General features: G+C 26.5%; 4 protein-coding genes across 13 annotated transcripts in view; 2 read left to right on the top strand and 2 right to left on the bottom strand.

Moving 5' to 3' along the window:
* The window catches only part of LOC127278321 (putative mediator of RNA polymerase II transcription subunit 26), a 30706-nt gene extending 28249 nt beyond the window's left edge, over positions 1-2457 (top strand). For 5 of the 8 annotated variants that reach the window (XM_051299995.1, XM_051299996.1, XM_051299994.1 and 2 more), the window contains one exon: positions 3-2457. In XM_051299995.1, the coding sequence (XP_051155952.1) occupies positions 3-435 (433 nt within the window). In that variant the 3' untranslated portion in view covers positions 436-2457. The remainder of the gene's footprint in view (positions 1-2) is intronic. The other 3 variants (XM_051300000.1, XM_051300002.1, XM_051300003.1) reach the window with 3 other exon arrangements.
* Positions 2096-9699, bottom strand: LOC127278320 (cell division cycle and apoptosis regulator protein 1-like). The gene is made up of 15 exons (XM_051299993.1): positions 9515-9699; positions 8863-8987; positions 8499-8773; positions 8125-8367; positions 7789-8049; positions 7492-7717; positions 7144-7421; positions 6426-6681; positions 5459-5524; positions 5142-5351; positions 4846-5025; positions 4461-4778; positions 4020-4389; positions 3613-3953; positions 2096-3533 (listed from the first exon to the last, which is right to left on the bottom strand). Exons 1-15 carry the CDS (start codon positions 9570-9572, stop codon positions 3249-3251), a joined length of 3492 nt encoding a protein of 1163 aa, XP_051155950.1. The 5' UTR covers positions 9573-9699; the 3' UTR covers positions 2096-3248.
* A 349-nt stretch (positions 9700-10048) lies between these two features.
* Positions 10049-17348, top strand: LOC127278314 (aspartate--tRNA ligase, mitochondrial). Of its 3 annotated transcripts, none has more exons than XM_051299976.1 (11): positions 10049-10487; positions 10704-10958; positions 11046-11414; positions 11557-11733; positions 11827-12006; positions 12085-12174; positions 12253-12468; positions 12609-12815; positions 12897-13080; positions 13254-13450; positions 14075-17348. In XM_051299976.1, the coding sequence occupies exons 1-10, from the start codon at positions 10392-10394 to the stop codon at positions 13400-13402; spliced, it is 1923 nt and encodes a 640-aa protein (XP_051155933.1). In that variant the 5' UTR covers positions 10049-10391; the 3' UTR covers positions 13403-13450; positions 14075-17348. The 3 variants fall into 3 exon arrangements, with proteins under 3 accessions (XP_051155933.1, XP_051155932.1, XP_051155931.1); XM_051299975.1 differs by having other exon boundaries at positions 13666-17348; XM_051299974.1 differs by lacking the exon at positions 14075-17348 and having other exon boundaries at positions 13254-13583.
* Positions 17349-17852: 504 nt separating this feature from the next.
* On the bottom strand, positions 17853-20988 carry LOC127278316 (WD repeat-containing protein 82). Its single transcript, XM_051299979.1, has 2 exons — positions 19820-20988; positions 17853-18184 (listed from the first exon to the last, which is right to left on the bottom strand). Exons 1-2 carry the CDS (start codon positions 20598-20600, stop codon positions 18015-18017), a joined length of 951 nt encoding a protein of 316 aa, XP_051155936.1. The 5' UTR covers positions 20601-20988; the 3' UTR covers positions 17853-18014.
* Positions 20989-21069: the final 81 nt, after the last annotated feature.

Genomic DNA, 21069 nt, shown 5'->3' with positions numbered 1-21069 from the left:
AGTTGGAGTGACTTGGGCATCCAACAGAACGGATCATTAATCCCCGAATTTAATGATAATAAATTACAAAAGTCATCTACCGTTCGGATGTTGCGCTCATCAAAGGAATTCGCAGCACATCGAACAATTGGATATCCAGTGACAAATAATTATGGTTCAAATAAAACATCGTCGATTGATAATTCAACTATTAAATCCGTCGTATCAGAGAATATTATCAAAAATTGTCCCATTAAAATAGAAAGCACTTCGATAAAATCATCCATACCAACAACAAGAAGATTAGCAACACCAACCCTTATACCAAGAGTAGCGAGAGCAGTTTCTGCGACGGGACGCTTATCTACTTTGGATTTAGGAGTAAATTACACAAATTATAATTCACCTTCGACAAATTTAAAAAATTCCATTTCATTTACTTCAAAAATCAATTAATGTAAGTACAATTTTTTTAGTGTATTGTGTAAAAAGAAAAAAACATTTAGTCACGTTTTTTCTATAAACATTATGTTCTTCAATTTCTAGGAAAAAAAATATTAAACTCGAAATAAATTTAAGTTTCTAGTATTAGTAAATTACTCCTAAATTCAAATTTGGGAATTGTAAAATTCGAATATTAATTTTTTGTTAAGTAATTTAATATACATAGATGCATTTTAATGCGTTCATTACAATATGTACAATTGTGCAGATTCAGCAACATAATTCTTAGTTAAATGAATTTAAATATAATGAAAAAGGAAAAAAACTAAGAAAATACATTATATACCGCTCTTAGTATTTGTAATTAATTTATTTCAAATGTTTGTCGAAATTTTGTCAACGACATCATTAATTATTTTCGTATATAGATATTCTTTTTTTTTAATTGTATTTAGAAGAAAAATGCATTTAGTTAAATTATTTTCATCTCACGATATGAGAAAACTATTTAATCGAGCGGTCTTTTTAAAGTTTTTCTTTATTATTGTGATACTAGATTATAAATTACTCTTAGATTTTTTTTTTTTTTTGGCGAAATAATTTATTTAAATTATTCTTTTCTTTTTTTCAGAAAAAAATTTGTTTAAAAATACTTGAATTTTTCCGAATTTTCGGTAATTTATTATATAGGTATATATAGTTTCTTTTTAAATTAAATGAAAATTCGGCAAACTTAAAGTTTAAAAAGAAAGAAGAAAGTGACAGGATTAAAATCTTTGTGCAATATTTTTTTTTCTATTTTGATCGCTCGATTTAAAATTATCTGATTTTTTCATTTGCAAATCATCGATTTTTGTAATTAAGTTTCGAGCTTTTTTGTATCATAGTTTAATTTTTTCGTGTATTCGTCGCTGAATTTTTTTTCTGGCGATTAAATGCATATACTCTACAGTATTTTAAGGTGTATCTTAATAAATTTCAAGATGCACTTTCAATATTTACCTAACTGACAAAAAAAAAAAAAAAAAACAAAAAAAAAACAAAGTTCTATTAGTTTCTAAGTCAAGTCAGTAGATTTTGTTTATTTTTGTAAATTATTTAAGCATCTGAAATGAGATCATACAGGTATTATTGGTGCTAATTTAGAAATGAATTGCGCATTGTTTTCTACGACTGTAAGTACTTTCAGTATCACTTGTTTCAAAATTTTTTCCATTTCTTTGCAAAAAAAAAGTACAAAAATATTGTGTTTCAAATTGTTAATTTTAATTAACTGCGTAAATTTCATATTTGGTTGATAATGCTTTTAAACGGAAAAAGGCCTCAATTATTTTATGAAATTATAAAATTTGCATCTTATTTTTATAGTTTAAAATTACATTTATTGTATACATTTTATATTGACAGAAGAAAATTAAATGTCAAATGATTTTTGTGTTGTAAACTTTTGCAAAATGATTAAATTATTGTAATTTTTTTTTGAATTTTGGTTTACAAAAGAGTTAATAATTATTCTCGTCTAATGTCCAAAAAGTTTATTTCATAATACACAGTATATGAAAAATTTGTTTTATTATTTTAATTTATAAAAGCCGTTCTACCGCGAAAAAATAATAAGAGGGCTAAAAAAAATGTAATTATATATTAATGATTTTATATAAAATTTTCAATGTGACAAATCAAAATTTTTATTTCATATAGTATATCGTATATTTACACAATATGTGAATATTTAATAGATTGTGATAATTAGAATTTCATTTTATTATTTTAAGTAATATATGCGAAAAGAAGAATGTAATAAAACATGAAAAAAACACATTAACTCGCAAAAAATAGAACTGTACTTTCTTAGTGTCATTTGACATTGAACTAATGATTTTCTGCGAATAAAATAAAACAAGCGTATTTCATCGTACTTAAATCGTTTTTACGTTAATGCTTCATAAATGAAAAAAAATTAATTTGTACAGTTTGTAAATAATTGTTTTTTTATTATTTCGATCAGGTAAAATAAAACTGATCTCGTCTAAATTGCTATTTTATTTTGACAAATCCAATTAAAATTTTTTTTTTCAAATAATTAAATTTAACAATAGTAATTAATAATTTAATTATTAATTAAATTATTTATTTAATAAGAAACTGAAAATAACACAAACAATTTTTAAATAATTAACATACTTTTATTATGCAGTTCAAACTTAATTATTTATTAGAAACTTACAATTTCAGTGTTTTTTTTGTATTATTTTCTATTATTATTATTATTATTATTATTTATAAAAAAGTGTTTTGTTTTTATATTCTCAGAAAATTGTTGTGTACGACGGAATAAAAATTCTCTTACAATTTCTTTTCAATTATCTATTAGACAAATTAATTACATAAAATATTTAAGAATATCTCACCGTACATTAATATTTCTGAGCACGAGTTTATTATGAGCTGTGTTTTTTTCTTTTTTTTGAAAATAAATGTAGATTCTTTTCCAATTTTGTTTAAAAATAAACAATTTATCCTTTTGACATTTATTTGCTGTTTAATTATATAACTTTCATTTTTTTTCAAAATTCAACTTATGAAATTTAATTTTTGTACACATTAAAAGATGTGTAAAAATTTGTATAACAAATTGGGTTAATATTTTTCTAAACTTAGAGTAATTTACTTACACGCATACGTGAATTTCGAAATTATTTAAAATTCTACTGGACATTTTTAATTTTTATTTGAAAAAAAATTAAACACGACTCAAAATATCGATTTGATGAACTGAGTTTCTTTCTTTTTGAATAAAAATTTAATTTTAACAACATACCTGATTAATTTTTTTCCTTATCCTCAGACGTTTCCTTTTTAATAATAATTTTACTGTCATTAGATTTTATTTTGTCATTGTCGACAATTTCTTTTTTAATTGAAGTTTTACTATCGCTCCACCTTGTGTCACTTTTAGATTTGCTATCACTTTGCGATCCATTCATTTCACCGACAGATCTTTCATCTTGTATTTCAACGACTTCAACTTTTCTCGAGTCACTGTGAACTACTTTCGATGTGACGTGGTATACATTTTTTAATGTTGACAGGTACATGTGAGAATCATTCTATATTTAAATGAAAAGATATTGTTTAGACTATTAAAATAAAAATTTTAATAAAAAATAAATTGAAAATAATATTTACCAAAACTTTCTTCAATTTTTCATCAGTATTTTTCAATTTATCCTTATAAGATCTGAGATCATCGGAGAGATCTTTAATTGTGCTTGATTGTTTATTACATTTGTCACTAATAGCCGAGAGTTCATGTTGTATTTCAATCATTCGTGTCTCCGTGTCAACACGCGCATTCTCAGATCTTTTCAATTGACTGACTAGTTTTTCAACATCAAGAAGAGATCCTTTGTATATAACAAAGCCTTCAGGAACAGTTTGACTTTGATCCGATAAAGCGCCATCATCTCGTCGTGCTCTCTTCGAGGCTGGTCCATTACCATAAAATATAGGCAACAATTTTTTATTTCCTAAATTAACATTATTATTATTATTATTATTATTTCAGAAACAACATTAATTTATTAATTACTCACCCATTGCGAGAGATTGTAAAATTTTTTCCTCATCTTCTGTTTTATCGGATGTGTCAAGCTTTTCGCAATCTTTCTCATCTTTCTTCATATCTTTTGAATCTTCATCTTTTGTTTTATCGGTTAATTTACGATAATGTAAAGAATCTCTCGTTACAACTTTCTGTACTAATTTTCTAACTTGCGCTCTAGATAAATTCAATCCAAGAGTGTAAATTAATTCCTCGATATCTTTATCAAAAATATAACCACAATGAGTTTGATCAAAGTAAACAAACGATAAAAGCAAATAAGGATCATGTGTATAAAGTTTGGCTTTCTTCTTCTTTCCATCCTTGTCCTTGTCTTTCTTTCCATCCTTTGAGTCATCGTCCTAAAAAAAAGTAATTAAAAAAGAAAACTTTAATTTATAAACAAAAAAAAAATTAAGAGATAAAAAATTACCTCAGATTCTTCATCATCATCATCTTCATCTTCTTCATTCTTTTCTTTTTCTTTATCATCATTTTTGCTTCTAATTTCTTTATCATCTTTCTTATCTTTACTTCCCTCTCTTTTCTTATCGTCTTTTTTCTCTTCTTTTTTGCTTTTTTTCTCATCGTCCTTCTTTTTCTCGTCTTTTTTATCCTTTTTTTTGTCCTCCTCCTTTTCTTTTGGTTTCTCGGGAAGACTGCATAAACCACGATAAATACGAAAACCAAAATCTCTCATCAACATCTCATTAAAGAGTTCAGCAAACAAAGAAACCTCAAATGAATGTTCCTGTAATTTTAAAATATTTTTTTTTTCAAAAGAAAATTCAATAAAAAACTAAACAAAAAAAAATTACCTTTGTATCTTCTGGTCTATAATCGAGTAAAACGCTAAGCGACATCATTGTGCAGTCAAACTTTCCACTTTTTGCAGTTTTCGAAGGATGAACAACAATATGCGAAGATTCAGGAAGATTATACCTTTTCTCAAGTTGAGCGCGTTCTCGTTCGTAAATTTTCTTTTTATCTTCGTCGTGCTAAAAAAAAGAAATTAAAAAGAAAAAAAATTAATTTTAAATGCTAAATTAATAATTAGAAATATTTTATTTATTTTTATCTTAACATTTTTTTATAAATAAAATTAAATTTTCACCTCTTTATTGTCCTTTGATTTTTTATCATCTTTTGATTCTTCCTTTGGAGTAGGAGTACTTTCCTTTTCATTATCCTCGATATCGTCTTGTCGACCCTCTTCTTTTGCCTGCTCTGATTTTATTGTTTTCGAGAGTCTTGCCACAAGCTGTGATTTCAGACCCTTGGAACTGAGATTACGGGCCACCAATTCTTGACGCAATTCATTTACCTAAAAAAGAAGATTAATTTTCAGATTAGTTTAATAATTAATTAATAAAAAAAAACTGAAAAATCGAAGCAATAGAAAATTTAATAAATAAAAAGAGGATGATTTACATTCATGGACTTAGGATCCAATTCCGAATAATGTGTAGGATCTTTCTTCTCAGCAAGATTTTCATCCTGAAATATAAGAAATAATATGTCAACCTTAGTAATTATAATAAACTTTAAAAAAAAAGAAAAAAAAAGAAAACTACAAAAAACAAGCAGCCCCTATAACCGAACGATATCACACACTTTTCATTCTTTCATTATATCACACTCATTATAAATTTGATATCAATCTTCATTCATGATGAGACTTCTTAGTACGATTCAAGAAACTGCTAGACTCTCTTAGTGTCCTGGCTCTGGTGTCGGTGTGGTAGAGGTAGGTATAATGGGTTAAGCAATTATATATATATATATATATATTAATAATGTAAAAATATATTAATAATTAATATATATGCATATTTAAATGTCAAAAATTAAAAATATAATGTAATTTTGAGTTGATTTTGTCAAATAACATTGGAGATTTATCAGGAGAAGGGGGAAATGGCTCTGCTGCGCTCATCTTCGAGCAACCTTTTTTTTGCTTATTAAATTAGATAATATTTAAAATATGTATAGAAATAAAAAAACAGACACTGGGATCATCTGCCGTACATTGTCCATCGATCATTTTTTTAAAAATTGCATTTTTTTTTCTTTCAAAAATCTAAATTACAAAAAGAATTTTTACTTTTTTTCGCAAATATATAAGAAATAATAACACTAACAATTTAGTCTTTTTTTAAAAAAAAAAGTAATCGAAATTTTACTTTTATAATAAATTTCCTTTTGAAAAAATACATTATTCGGAAAAAGTCAATTCAAAAAAATTCAAAATTAGAATTAAAAAAAATCGATCGATGATCAAGTATTTTCGCCTATTGAAAAACCAGTTTAGAAATGAAAAAAGACCCCCAGCTGCACGATTTAATGATAATAATAATAATAATAATAATTGAATAATATGGGATGATGTGGGCAGTGCCTTTTGATCAGCGACGGCAGCCTCATCAGCATCATTGACAGCATCCGAATCGTCGAGATTAGAGGCAGCACGCAGCAATTTTCGTTCCAGTTGTTTCTTATAGTTGAGATGAAGCCCATCCCATTCCAGTCTAGTTGGTACGCATCGCCAAACATCTGGGAGAAATAGTATGACGGTTTCAACGCGCGAAGGCACCACACGCCCTGACTTGTGTGTTGTTTCTGCACGTCTGTAGTAGAGCTCCAAGAAGCGATACCTGTGCCGCAAGGAAAAACAATACCCAAACGTCAACTATGAAGTTAAATGCCTGACTTTTTAGCATTTTTTTTCCTTAATATCTAAAACAATGTGTCTTTCTTTTTTATTGTTTTGCCCGTTTTAAGCCCAAAATTTTTATTATTTCAAAAAAAAACATATTAAGAGAAAAGAAAAAAAAATTTGAAATATTTCGCCCTAATCATCTCGAGCATACCAATAAAATCCAGGTTCCTTCCTTGTTCCTCCCTTGCGATCACTATTATATATACATACCTCCTGCGAATGAACTCGAATTATAATCTTAAATCTATTATCAATTTATTATTAGCTTTCTCTCTTTTAAATTGAAAATCCGAGAAAAAAAATTGTTAATCGTTAAAAAAAAGTGGGTCTTTTTTTAGAACTGAAAACGAGTTAAATTATTAATATAAATAGAAAAAAAAGAATACTTGAATCGTACCATTGAGTACAGCTGGACAAATCAATACCAGTGAGTGCTTTACAGGTTCTTATGGCAGTTCTAATGAGAACAGATGGATCTTTCTCAGGATTTGCCCCATCTAAAGAAGGACTCCATGGTCCACCAATTGCCATTGTTTCATTTTTACCGCGTAAACCAACTAAAAAATTAATAAGTCGAGTTGGATGAATATAATCGCGATCAGGATCTCTGTCTTCTGTAACACCGCAGCAACGTTTGTAAATTTCCTCCATTGCTGGCATTGATATTAGCATCACCTGCAAAAAAATTACGTTTTATATCAAAATTTTTTATTAAACTTAATTAATGAAAAGGTAAAATATTTACCTTGGCAGAGAAAAGATAATCCGAATCGGCTGGTTCTAATACGGCATTATTTTCTATATACGAATCTACATCTTTATGCATCACATGAAATGAACATGGTTTATTTAATGTGAATGGCACATGCGGTGGGAATGCATCCACCCATCTTAAATTTGTAGAAAAAAAATCGCTAGGAATGTACATATTTTGATAACGTCGCTTTATTTCCAATACGTCTGCTTCGGGCCTTAAAGAGAAAAAAAAATTACGAAAACAAATAAACAGAAAATATTTCCACGTATGGAATTTTTTACTTACAAGTCGAGGGCAATTTTCGGTATTTGTACCATATAACGTGGAACAACACGAGTACGGCGACGAGGTCTTGGCGATTTACTTCTTCTAGTTCTTGATGGACTACGCTCGTCTTTCTTTTCACGTTCTCGATTTCTTTCCTCCCGACGACGTTTTCTCTCAATTTCCTCATCGTCATTGCGACGTTCTCGTGATCTTTCTCGTATTCTTCCAGCTTTCGTACGATTTGTAGACGCAACTCCACTATTATTGTTAGAACTAAATCTGTTTAAAGAAAATAAATTAAATTAACTATGTGAAATAAATATTATTTTTTTAAAAACAATTTTATATTTTAACCTGCTATTTGAATTTTCAGATGGTGGAGGAACGGCGTTATATGTTCCAGAAGGTCGTATTTGTTGTTGTTGACGATTTGATTGACTTGTTTGATGAGTATTTACGTTACTATTATTGGTACTGTTGCCCATAGGAAGTACTTGAATTCTTGTAGCGTTCCATTTAAAAGGCATTGATGGATTATAAGACGCTTCCACTAGAACGCGATCACCTACAATTGGATTCGATCCCTTGACACAAGCACTGAAATAAAATTTAATTTATAATGAAAAATCAATACATTATATGTCACAAGCTTATAAATTATTTTCACTATTCGATAAACTTTAACAAATAAAAATTTAAAAACCATTTTAAATTAATGTAAAATATACCTTGTTTGAAAGAATACATCCTCATCAACGAAGCCAAAATTATCATGAACTTTGGTAACTATGCCAGTAAATACACGTTGCTTTGTTGATGATGAGGACTGAACGTTTTGTTGAACTTGTTGCGTAACACCGGCAACCGATTGTTGAAATGCATTTGTATTTAACGCCCTTGGAGTTGGATATGAAACTGTTGCCACTTGAGGATATAATTGTCCCGCAATGCCCGATTGTAGATTTGAACTGAGAGTTGCCATTGAGGCCATTGTCAAGTTTTGCTAGAAAAGCAAAAAGATTTCTTTTGCAATGCAGTTGCAGTTTCAATTTCTATTAACTCATCAAATTCTTATTTTAAAAATTTACTAACTTGTTGTAAACCTAAACTCTGCTGATACACTTGTTGAGTTTGTTGTTGATACTGAACCATTGGTTGACCTCCAATACTTCCCATTGCTTGTCCCAACATTTGTTGTTGTATATTTTGAATTTGTCCTGTTTAACGATTTTTAATGTATTAACTCCAAAAATTTATATTTTATGCAATTATTGACATTTGTATAAAAAATTGAAATCTCTTACAATTATATACACAATATTATTTCTCATAATACAATATTTTTATATAGAAAAACAAAATTATTCAACTTTAATAAAAAAAAAAAAACTAAAGAAATAAATATTTATCATTCTTCAGGTACACTACAAACTAAAATTGATAATACTATCTTAAAATAATCAATATTTTTTATATCTTAGTGTTATTACTCTGATATCATTGTTATAAATAATAAATATAAATATACCAAATATTTCATATTTTCAACTACAAAAATAAATAAAACATCATAAAAACATGCAAATAAAAAGGGAAAAAATATGAGGAAAGTTATAAATAAAGAATAAAAAAAAGTATGTATTTTCTGACAAAATTTGGTAACATTAGGATCATCGACCTCTTATGCATATCAAAATTTAACAGTAAAAAAAAAAAGTAAAATTAACAAACATGACGTGTTTACCTGAATTTCTAACCCATGGTGGATTCTTTCCACCTCCAAATGGTGATATATTACTCATTATTGCAAGATTTTTATGGTTTCCGCAATGAATAATCAATCTAATTTAATAAATTTTTATTTATTTCCAATATCGCGTCTTTCACTTCGGCGCCATATTTCCAACATTGATGATGAACAATGATGATAAAAAATACTGTAGATAAGCAACTTTAGCCAAGATATCCATTTTTAATAGAGCATAAAAACTCAAGATGTCTCCACAGGAATAAACTGTGAACTTATCTGTGATTTTAATTTATAAAGAAAAAAAAATATAATATATAAATGAATTTACGCGTATTGACTACCAAGTACTATTCAAAAAATATGAATAATTATTCAATTTACAGTATTTTGCCCAATTATTAAAAATTTTAAACTAATTTTAATAATTTTATTAATAAAATTATTAATTACGTTCACAAGAATAGTTTATTGGGATCAAATTTTTCCCGCTATAATAATATCGATTTGTGTTTTCGATATATTATAACCTGTCAAAAGCATAATTTAAAAAAAAACAACGATGAAAAAAATGAGAAAAATAGGGTTTAAATACTTATTTTAATACTTTCAGTAGGAAAGTAATTATTCATCTAATTTGTGTATTATAAATTATGATAAATTAGTGAGATTTAATTTTTTTTCTTTTTAATTGATTAAGTGTCATTTAGATTTTGTCGCATGATAAAAAAAGGAACGGTCCACGTGAAGGACGACTCACACACTTAAAAATAAAAAAAAGAATAATATTCAAGGAGTATTGGTATTTTATTGCCTTTGAAACAAATTTATTTAATTATTTGTTAAATATATTGCAGCAATTACACTTTTAAACATGTTTATTAGAAATCGAATAATTCAGAGGTTATGTCAACAATGTATAAAAGGTTTAAAAAGAAAACAAAATTCATTGACATGCACTTATTTAAAGGTGAGTTTTTAATCGGAAAATATCTGTAAATTGTATAATATTTTAAATTTACGTTATTTTTATTTATAAAATTTTGGTTTTTAACTTGGAAATTTAATTTTCTCTTTTATTGTTAAGAGTTACAACAATGAGAACTCAATTCTTCAAATTACAGAATGTATACATTACATAACAATAAAAAATGTAGTTTCCTTTATTTTGCATTTTTGTTTTTAGAAAATTGAAAGACAATTTTGTCAGTCAACGATAAATTGTCAAACTCGCGATTTAGTTAATCCAGAAGTGTCGTCGTTGGAAAAAAATTTACCAGTGAACCGATTTGCAAAAAGAACCCATACATGTGGTGAATTAGGAATTGAAAATGTTGGCGAAAATATCACACTCTCCGGATGGGTCGAGTTCCAAAGAATGGGAAAATTTGTCATTTTACGTGATGGATATGGATCAACACAATTGCTCATTCCCGAGGAGGTATAATAATTTTATCTAAAAAAGTAATTTATTTACAAAAACAATTAAAATTTTTTTTAAAGATTATTAATTTGTTATTTTTTTTAGCGAAAAGATTTGTATGAGATGACGCGAAATTTGACATTTGAAAGTGTCATAACGGCAACTGGTCGAGTTGTAGAAAGACCGGCAGGTCAAGAAAACAAATCAATGGAAACAGGTAAAATTGAAATTTTAGTTGAATCCGTCAATGTTTTAAATGAAGCAAAAGCACAATTACCATTTTCGCTGAGGCAATTCAATAAAGCAAAGGAACAATTACAAATGCAATATCGTTATCTTGCATTGAGATTTCCCGAGTTACAGCGAAATTTGAAAATGAGATCAGAAATTGTTTCGAGAATGAGAGAGTACTTATTGAACTATTGTGGTTTCGTAGACATTGAAACTCCGACACTTTTTCGACGAACTCCCGGGGTTGGTATTTATCAATTTTAATTGAGTCTGCATTATAGTTATTAATTTATTATATATAATAGTTAATATATATTTTTAGTTTATTATTTTCAATTTTATTTGATAAATATCTTATTTATTGTATTTTTAAAAATAATTTAAGGGCGCTCGGGAGTTTGTCGTACCCACGAGATTTGAGGGAAAATTTTATTCCCTCGTGCAAAGTCCACAACAATTTAAACAATTGTTAATGATCGGTGGTTTCGATAGGTATTTTCAAATTGCTCGTTGTTACAGAGACGAAGGTTCGCGACCTGATCGACAGCCCGAATTCACACAAGTAAATTTATTCATTATTTATTTATTATTTTATTAGTATTTTGGAAAATTGAACATTAAATATATTATATGTTATGTAAATTTTTTGTTACAGTTAGATATAGAAATGTCTTTCTCGGATCGTGAGAAATTAATGCAATTAGTTGAAGAATTAATAGTCTTCTGTTGGCCACAAGAATTCGGTTCTATACAGCTTCCTTTTCCTCAGATAACTTTTGCAGACTCTATGGAAAAATATGGCGTTGATGCGCCGGATTTGCTAATTCCATTTCAGGTACAATTCTCTTTCAATATTTATCAGAAAATAAAATAATTAAAAAAATTACAATAAATATTTGTTTTTTTTATTTAGCTTCAGAATATAACAGAATGTTTTGATTCTGATTTTTCGTCTGAAAATGAAACTTTTGGGGCTTATGCTGTCGTTTTTCCAGGATGTAGTGTAAGTATTTTTTTTATTAAAAAATAATTAATATGAATTAATTAATAAAGAAAATATATAAATATGAAATAATTACAGAAACATCTTACAAAGGCAATTCAAGAGAAACTGAGCAATGCACAAAGAATGTATTTCAAAAATACAAAATTGCTGCAACTGAAATTTTCAAAAGACAGTTTATCAGCGAAATTAGCCAAAAGTCTTTCTGAAAATTCAGCAAAGAATACTTTAGAAAAACTTGAACTGAATGATGGTGATGCTATATTTTTGGCATATGGAAACAAAACAGATTCTGTATGTAATTAAATATTTTTTAGTAAATTAATTATTTATTAATTTATTTAGGTAATTATTTTATTATTTGTTTAATTTTATTAAAAATATTCATCTGGAAAAAATGTTTAATTATTATTTTTTTTTAATATTTTCCTTAGCAAAGTGTTGTTGGAAAATTACGAGTTCAATTCGCGGATATCTTGGAATCAAATGGACATAATATACGATCTCCGGGATATAAATTTATTTGGATCGTGGACTTTCCTCTATTTACACTCGAGGATGGAAATTTAAAATCTACTCATCATCCATTTACTCGTCCTCATCATGAAGACATGGAATATTTAGCCACTGATCCCATAAAGGTTTATAAATTAATTTTTTATTTTCTTATGTTTTGACCATAATTTTTTAATTTATATTTGTTCTACTAAAATGAAAATTAGGTTCGAGGTTTACATTATGATTTGGTGATGAATGGCATTGAAATTGGAGGAGGTTCAACTAGAATTCACGAACCAGAATTACAGACAAATATTTTAAAGATGTTAGACATAAGCACGGATCAATTGAATCATTTAATTGAAGCTCTTTCATGTGGTGCTCCTCCTCACGGTGGAATTGCATTGGGTAATTAAAAAAAGTTTTTCTCCAATTTTTTAGAATTTAAATTAAATTTTTCTAATTAAAATCGATTCACTTTAAATTAAAATTTTGCAATTATAATGTAATTTTTATTGTTAAAAACATTGTTTTTCATTTTAAAAAAATTATCAATTAACATGAAATAATTAATCGTTTAGGTATTGATCGTTTCATTTCTATTCTTTGTAAATCGGCGAGTATAAGAGAAGTGATGGCGTTCCCAAAAACTTTAGAGGGTAAAGATTTAATGTCAGAAGCACCAGCGTCAATTTCTGATGAAGAAAAGCAATTTTATCACCTAAAATAATGATTCCCAAATAATTAATTCATAATTGAAAATAATGTGACATTGTTGGTGAGTGATTTTTTTTGCATTTCAATATCTAATAATAATTGGTATTCAAATTGTTAATTTGATTTTATGTATAATAAATATTTTATTATGTTTATAATATGGATTTTGAGGGATAAAAAAATTAAAAAGAGAATGAGGTGTACAAAAAACGATTTATTTTAAAAAACTTGTGTGCATAATCGAAAAATCAGGGTTTTTTATTTCACCCATTTCAGAAAATATGCTTACAAAAGAATTATGTGTTTATCAATGAATATTATCAGCGCTGTAAAATTTGAAAAGAAATATCGAAAACTTTGAAAATGATTTCAATATTTTTTAGTAAAAAAAAAACAGTAGAAAAAGGAGATTTTTCTTAAAAGAATAAAATTTCAAGGTTTTCAAATTTTTCTCTCATCCAGAAAAAAATATCGAACCTTTTGAATTTATTTTTTTTAACGCACTGACACACAATTTTATTTAACTTAACTCACAATTTACATGAACAAACGGGAAATTTTTTTTATTATATTTACGGAAATTCGTGCGATCTAAGAAATTTAAAAACAATACTTGTGCTAAATTCTAAAATCGCAAAAAAAGTTTCGCAATTTAGAATTTAATTTTTTCTTTTTATAATGGAAGAAATGATTCACTCTTGAGACTGGCTTAAAAAGAAGGAAAAAAATCGAATGAAACCTATTGCCTCGTTATTTTCTCGTTCTCTATTTGGAAGCCAATTGCGAAGGAACAAATTAATTCAACTATTATTCATTATTTGTTAATTATAATAATTATGAAAGAGAAAAAAAAACATCGTTATCATTATTACACGAGTAACAGCCACTTATTTTTCACTTAATTAATAATATGAAATATTATTTAATTATCTACACTTTTAACGTTTTCATTGTTAAATTTCTTTAAATTTCTCAATTTTTGAAAAGAAATAGAAAAATTGATTAATTTTTACATAAATTGGAGTAAAAAAAAATTTACTGAATTATGAGATGTTTTTTTTACAAACAAAAGAAGAAAAATCTAGCATATAACGTAACGAAACGGGAAAATTTTCATTTTATTTTTTATAATTTCGAAAAAAATGTATATTTTTTATTTAAATTATAAATAAAGAGAAATAAAAATATTTTTTTTTTACTCAAATTTTGTAACTGATTTTCTTTTGAACATAACAAGAGAATTTTAATTATCGTTTATTCGTTATATATGTATAATATTTATAACATTCAAACGGAATTTATCGTGAAATCCAATTTCATTCGTTTTAACTGACATTTTTCCACTCACACTCGCAAAAGTAATTGTAAATTAATTTTAAAAAAAATATATATCTTTCAATATTCTTTTTTTTTTCTTTTTATTTTCGCTTTTCTCTCGTTTTTCATATGTAATCAATGATTTTGCGTAGAATTAAACACTTATATTTCTTTTAAGTAAACATGAGCATTTTTTTGCTTCGGAAGTCTGTATTGTTTATAAAAATACTATTTTACAGAAACTCGCACATGGGATTTATAAAAAACATTTGAATATTATCAGCTTGTTAATATTATAGTTACAATGATTTCATTTTATGTTTTTAAATTATTTTTAATAATCTTTGTAGACTTCTGAGAATTGTAATATTAATTAATGAATTAATCATTAATAATTAACCTTATTTTTAATTATTAATGTTAATTTTAATGTTTCAAAATTCTATTCACATGTTATGAAAAATATATAAGAAATATTGATAAATAAACAAAATATTAATGAAAACGACAGTCAATGAATTATTTAAATAGAAAAATTTATGTTTTTTTCGCATTTTCGATAAAAAAGGTTTTTTAAATTACTTAATTATCTTCTCATTTGTTTTCATTGTTAATCGAAAGGCTTATCATCACGGCAGTAAATAGTGAATTCTGAACACTTTGAACACAATAAGAAAAATTGACACGCAAAAAATTGTTCTACATAAATAATGTCTACATTTTTGTAACACGGAAGTTGATTAAACTAATCACAAAATTATAGCAGTTTTTTGTTTTGTTAATTAAAATCTGCAATCGTCAGTATTACGTGAAAATAGATTGAAATTTTAAAAGAAACGAGTTTTCGAATATTTAAAAAATCTTATTTATTTTTAAATCAATAATAATAATAATAATTACCAAATATCTTATTATTATTTTATTTAATTATGCGAATTCATTCTTGTATAATTAATTATTGTTAAAAATAATAAAGTTTTCGTAATCAATGATTCAACGATGAATCATTTTCAAAAGAAACGATTACTGCATTCTAAATTTTTGTCAATAATTCAATTGTTTCTTAATATTTTGAATATTAACTCTAAAATTCCGTAGTAGATTGTACGTGGCTTTTAATTGACACAAAATCAAGTTACACTCTAATAAGTTTCTTCTTTTAATTATAATACAAGAAAATCGCTTCGCGATCTAATTCTAAAGCTTAGGTTGCATTAAAAGAAAATTACATACCAGTGATAATAATTAGTCAATCTCAAAGACAATTTGAATATGTTTGTCTTTTGGAAAACAAATTCTGTCACGTTTTTTCATAAATAAAAAAAAGCAAGAGGAAGAGGCAATTATTGCATAAACTTTTATTTATTTTTTTTGTTTTATTTTATTTATGCTCTTGTTTTAAATAAATTTTAATGAATTTCGCTCTATACAAATAATATAGGAAATTAGCAATTTTTGTTTTATTTTTATACAAATGCAAAGCAAAAAAAATTTTTAAAATCACTTAAAAATGAAGGGAGAAAAAAAGAAAAGTAAAGTAACTTAAAGAATGTACAAAACGAATATATATATTATATATACATCAGAAGAGCAAAAATTTTTAAAAAGCAATGTTCGTGAAACCGTCGAAAATATTTAGACAAACTTTCTTTTTTTTGGCGAAAAAAACTTACACTATTTTACAAAACAAATCTTGATAATGAAATATTTTTATTGATGAGTTTGTTAAATGCGCGTTAAAAACTTCTTTTTTTTCTATCACGATCATTTTATAATCTCGAGTCAATAATTAAAAGTGGAAAAAATGTTTGTAGACGTGTGAAAAATTAGAAAAAAAATTTTTTGGCGTGAAGACGGTCCATTTTTTGGAATGAAGTCAAGCAAGATTGTCGTCTATTGAAAATCTATCTGGAAATCGCTAATTGGGAAAAAAATTGTTTACGATTAGCTCTACTGTAGCTTAAAAATGGGAAAAATATACTCGATCGAAAACTGAAACGCTGAGTAATACGAAATTATTTACAAGAAAATTTACTCGAATTTCGGTTCCCGTCGTTTATTCTCATTCACTCACTCTTTCTCTCTGAAGAATTTCTTTCTCAAAATCTTCGAATATAATTTAAAAATTCCAACAACTCTTAATTTTCGTATTCTTTTCTGTCTCTTTCTTTCTTTTTTTTTGATTGTTGAAAATTTTTCTAAATTATGAAAATTTCATATTTTATAAATTAAAAAAATGAAATTTAAAATCATTTCCATTAAAACAAAATGAAATGTAATTTTTTTTTTAATTTCAAATTTATTTATTAATTTTTCATTGAATAATTATTTAATTTGCTTTCTTAATTTAAAATTTCATACATAATTTAATATCTTTTTTAAACAAATTATATTTTTAATCGAAATAAGAATTTTCTTTAAAGCAAATTTCTTAATTAAGAAAAAAAATAATTTTCAATTTGAAAAATTATATTTGATAAAAAATAAAATTATACTGAAAAAATGGTCTTTAATGACAAAAATGATTTATTAATGAAGAAAATAACTTTAACGAAAACAATTACGTTTAATGAAAAAAATTAATCGTTATCTTTAAAGGAATTTTCTAATTTTTGAAACACTTTTTTTTTTTTTTTTTTTTTACTAAAACATAATTAATTTGGAATTTATTTCAGTAATTTTTACTCAAGTTAATTTAATTTTAGTTAATTTGAAATAAATTAATTTTAATTAATTAAATTTAACGTATTTTTTTATTATTATTCTCGGAATGATATTAAGAACAGGAAGATTTTGAGGAAGACTTGAAAACGAAAAAACACTATAGAGATGACTCTTTTAGCTTCTGCAATGGTATTTGAAATCGTCGACAGGAAAGATTTATCAAATGATTGATATCGAAGATATTTAACGAAAAACAAAGTCGCGAAACTCCAAAAAAAAGAAGAAAAAAACGAACTCAGAGAGCGCGCGATTTTTGTTTCACGTTCTCGACGTCTCTTTCGTAGGTTCATCCAGAAAGGCGTCTTTACGATATTCTCGTTAAAATTTCAATATTTTTCTCTTTCCTTTTCGTTTTTATCACCATTATCATCATCATCATCATCATCATCATCATCATCATCATCATCATCTTTTTTCTTTCCTTTCCTTTTTTTTGTTTTTTTTTGTTTTTTATTTTATTTATTTTTTTTTTAAATCACATTGCTTGCTCGATCAACTCATTCTTTCTGCACTTCATTAAACTTCTTTTCTTCTCGATGACAAAATAATCTTGCGAGCAAACTCTTCTGAGAGTTAAATTTTTTTTACGCATTTGAATCCTCAATGGTGGGCAGCCAAAATGCCATATTCGTGCATGCCGATGCCAACATCATGTATTTAGGATTAAACTGGATGCATTGTACTGGTCCTGGGTGATCACCATTCAACATGCAAACTTTAAAGCCATTGTCTGCGTTCCATACGTGAACTCGACCTGAAAACAATTTTTAATAAGTTCAAAATTTTAAAGCGTACAATTTTCAATTATATTTTGACTTCAAATGGATGTCGTTTTTTATCGCTTGCAAATTTTAATTTATCCGATTGTCAATGCTGCAATTAAAATTCAATTCAGTCGAATAGAGAAAAAAAATGAAATATTAGGTCAAATAGGTGAGAGAATTAAAATTAGAAGAATAAAAATGAATAAATAATGACCGGTGTGGCCTGAATTAACGACAATTTAAACAATAATACCTTCAAATAATATTCATAGCTGTAATGAAAATGTTAATTTAAAACAATATAGTAGCTACAAAGAAGAATTACAATTAATTATTCCATACAATTTTCTTTTCTTTCAACAAAGTATTTAAAAATTTTTTTTTACTTCAATCGTTTCAAATTTATGTTTATAAAATTTATAAACAAGGTAAAGGAACAGATAAAAAATTAAATTCATAAAAATAATAAAAATATTTCACGTTTTACAAATAAACACCCAGATATTTAGTTTTTTGAGACCTTTTCTGAAGTAAGTAAAACATGAAAAAACTGCTTTCAAATTTTTATGTGTAATATATTATGCAAATTTATCTTTATAGAATAGTTTCTTGATTTATGAATAATGATAACAATTGACTAAGTCTTAGATTTAAAAATAGAATTTATTTTTCAAAAGTCGGGACTACGTATTCCCGTTGTTTTTATTTATTTTTTTATTTTGGCAATTTTCATTTTGCAAATAAAATGAAAAAATATATTTCGATCTAAATGAAAAAATGATGAATGAATAATAATAATAATAATAATAATAATAATAATAATAATAATAATAATAATAATTAACAATTACTGATAATTTAAAAAAATCGTTCGGAAATTCAAGAATCATATAAAGTTCCACGTGGTTTTTATTGTCAATGTACACGTGTACTTTCTCAATATAAAATTGCACATGCGTGAATAATCTTTAAAACTTTGTTTACTGAAAACAATATTTATTTTGTTTTCAATAATCTCATCTGTAAAATAAATAAATGCGCACATTTGTATTAGTTGCATGTTTTGAAAAATATACATATAACTCCGATATAATGTATGCTATATTAAGATATGAATTAATAAATATTAATAATTATTATTTATGTAATTAATTAGTTTATTTTTTTATTTTTGAAATTTAGTTTAGCTTGAAACAAATAAATAATACATATTTAATTAGTTTTTAAAAATGTTTTATTTACATATTTATCAACAAAGAAAAATAATAATAATAATTTTGAAAATGGAATTTCAAAAAGTTTTGGATTATATCAATTGTTTTTCTGTTTGTAATATTTATTTCTGAATATCTTTAAGCAATGTTATTACTACTATTATGTATTACGTAATAATTTAAAAATCCATATAATAACAACTATTATATAGGCCTTAAAATTTTCAAACCTAACCTCACTTTTCGAATCCAAGCTATAATAACAAAAAATAAAAATAAAAAAAGTCGAACAAAAAGAAAGTAAATCGTACCTAAAAACGAATAAGGATAAAAAAAAATATTGAAATAAATTATATTCAATAATGATTTTTTTCTTAAAGAGAGAAACTTTGAAAAAGAGTTTTATCTCACCATCAGTGGAACCACTGAAAACAAATTGCGAATCGGGACTAAAACTAGCCTCGACTGCAATTCCTTTATTATTCAAATGTCCAGTAAACGTCTGTAAAGGAGTTCCATGAAAAGCATCAACGAGTCGAATGATGCTACCATTTGTTGATATTAAAATTGTCTTTCCATCACGACTAAATTTCAGGCCTGTCCAGTCACATTCTTTTTCCTGTTGCAATTTAAATGTGATGAATGGACCCTTGTCAAAACTCCGAAGATCATATAATTTAACACACTCGGAATTTACACCGGCAGCAAAAATCAAACCCTCAGGATCATATGCGGCTACTGGTCGTCCCGAAACATTCATCACCCCATGACAATTGGGAGATCTCAAATCCCAAAGTCGTAATGTTTTATCAAGTGAACCTGACAAAAAAGTGTCATCAATTGGACTGATGCACAGTGATACGACTTTTTTTGTATGTCCGGGAAAATATCTAATGTATTTGTTATCATGCAAGCTCAAATAGCGTATTGTGTCATCAATTTTGGTACTACTGTGAATTGCGGTATTTTTTGCATGTGTGAAATGTATCAAATCGACGCCGTATTTTTTTGAATTGACGGTTCGCATTTGTGTCCCTTTCTCGCAATCATAAATGACAATTTGATCATCCTCGGAACATGAGATGAGTAATTCTCCATTATTAGAGAAGTCGATGCTGTTAATTCGGTCTGTGTTCTCGCGAAATATTTTCGCGACTTTGAAACTTCGCACCACATGGTCGACAAGCTTCATTTCTAAAGAAGGGCGGGCGGACCCTTCCTTCCTTCCTTCTGTGCTTCCGCTCACCCTTCCTGATTTCGTAAAAATTTGGATGAAATTATTGCCTCGCGGCGCGTCCTGATACGTCAAGTATATAATGCAGGACGTAAACCCGCGCGCGAGTCTCGTGAATAATATTCACTCAACAAACTTTGACACGTGGATTTTGTTATCACTGATAATATTAAAGATTTATTCACAATGAGTTTTTGATTGAAAATTGATAAAGGATCCTCCCAAGACTTAATCGTGATTTCTCCTCTTGTCCCGCGTGTACTTATACTAACACCAATACTAGATTATTCTAATTCAAGAGCGACGCCGTGAGAAAATACTGCAGTGGTTTATTATGGCGTTTTTATGCTTCGTTTTCATCAATGAAAATGACAATTTCTTTGAAAATCGAGCTTAAAATTTTAAGCTTAAGGTGCTTTTATACCTC

This window comes from Leptopilina boulardi, unplaced genomic scaffold (genome assembly GCF_019393585.1).
Source record: "Leptopilina boulardi isolate dan_hultmark-lab unplaced genomic scaffold, ZJU_Lbou_2.1 LbouV2_202, whole genome shotgun sequence".
Classification (NCBI taxonomy): domain Eukaryota; kingdom Metazoa; phylum Arthropoda; class Insecta; order Hymenoptera; family Figitidae; genus Leptopilina; species Leptopilina boulardi.
The sequence above is the reverse complement of the archived record's forward strand: the minus strand, read 5'-3'. Positions and strand labels throughout refer to the sequence as shown.

Bases quoted from the DNA above. Each gene is read 5' to 3' on its own strand.
- LOC127278320 (XM_051299993.1), bottom strand. From the start codon at position 9,572: ATGAGTAATATATCACCATTTGGAGGTGGAAAGAATCCACCATGGGTT. The intron at 8,050-8,124 runs GTTAAAATATAA...TTCTTTAAACAG, and splicing joins TCTGAAAATTCAAATAGCAG to ATTTAGTTCTAACAATAATA. The intron at 5,352-5,458 runs GTAAATCATCCT...CTTCTTTTTTAG, and splicing joins TGGATCCTAAGTCCATGAAT to GTAAATGAATTGCGTCAAGA.
- LOC127278314 (XM_051299976.1), top strand. From the start codon at position 10,392: ATGTTTATTAGAAATCGAATAATTCAGAGGTTATGTCAACAATGTATA. The intron at 10,959-11,045 runs GTATAATAATTT...TATTTTTTTTAG, and splicing joins AATTGCTCATTCCCGAGGAG to CGAAAAGATTTGTATGAGAT. The intron at 12,816-12,896 runs GTTTATAAATTA...AATGAAAATTAG, and splicing joins TAGCCACTGATCCCATAAAG to GTTCGAGGTTTACATTATGA.
- LOC127278316 (XM_051299979.1), bottom strand. From the start codon at position 20,600: ATGAAGCTTGTCGACCATGTGGTGCGAAGTTTCAAAGTCGCGAAAATA. The intron at 18,185-19,819 runs GTGAGATAAAAC...AATTGTTTTCAG, and splicing joins TTTCAGTGGTTCCACTGATG to GTCGAGTTCACGTATGGAAC.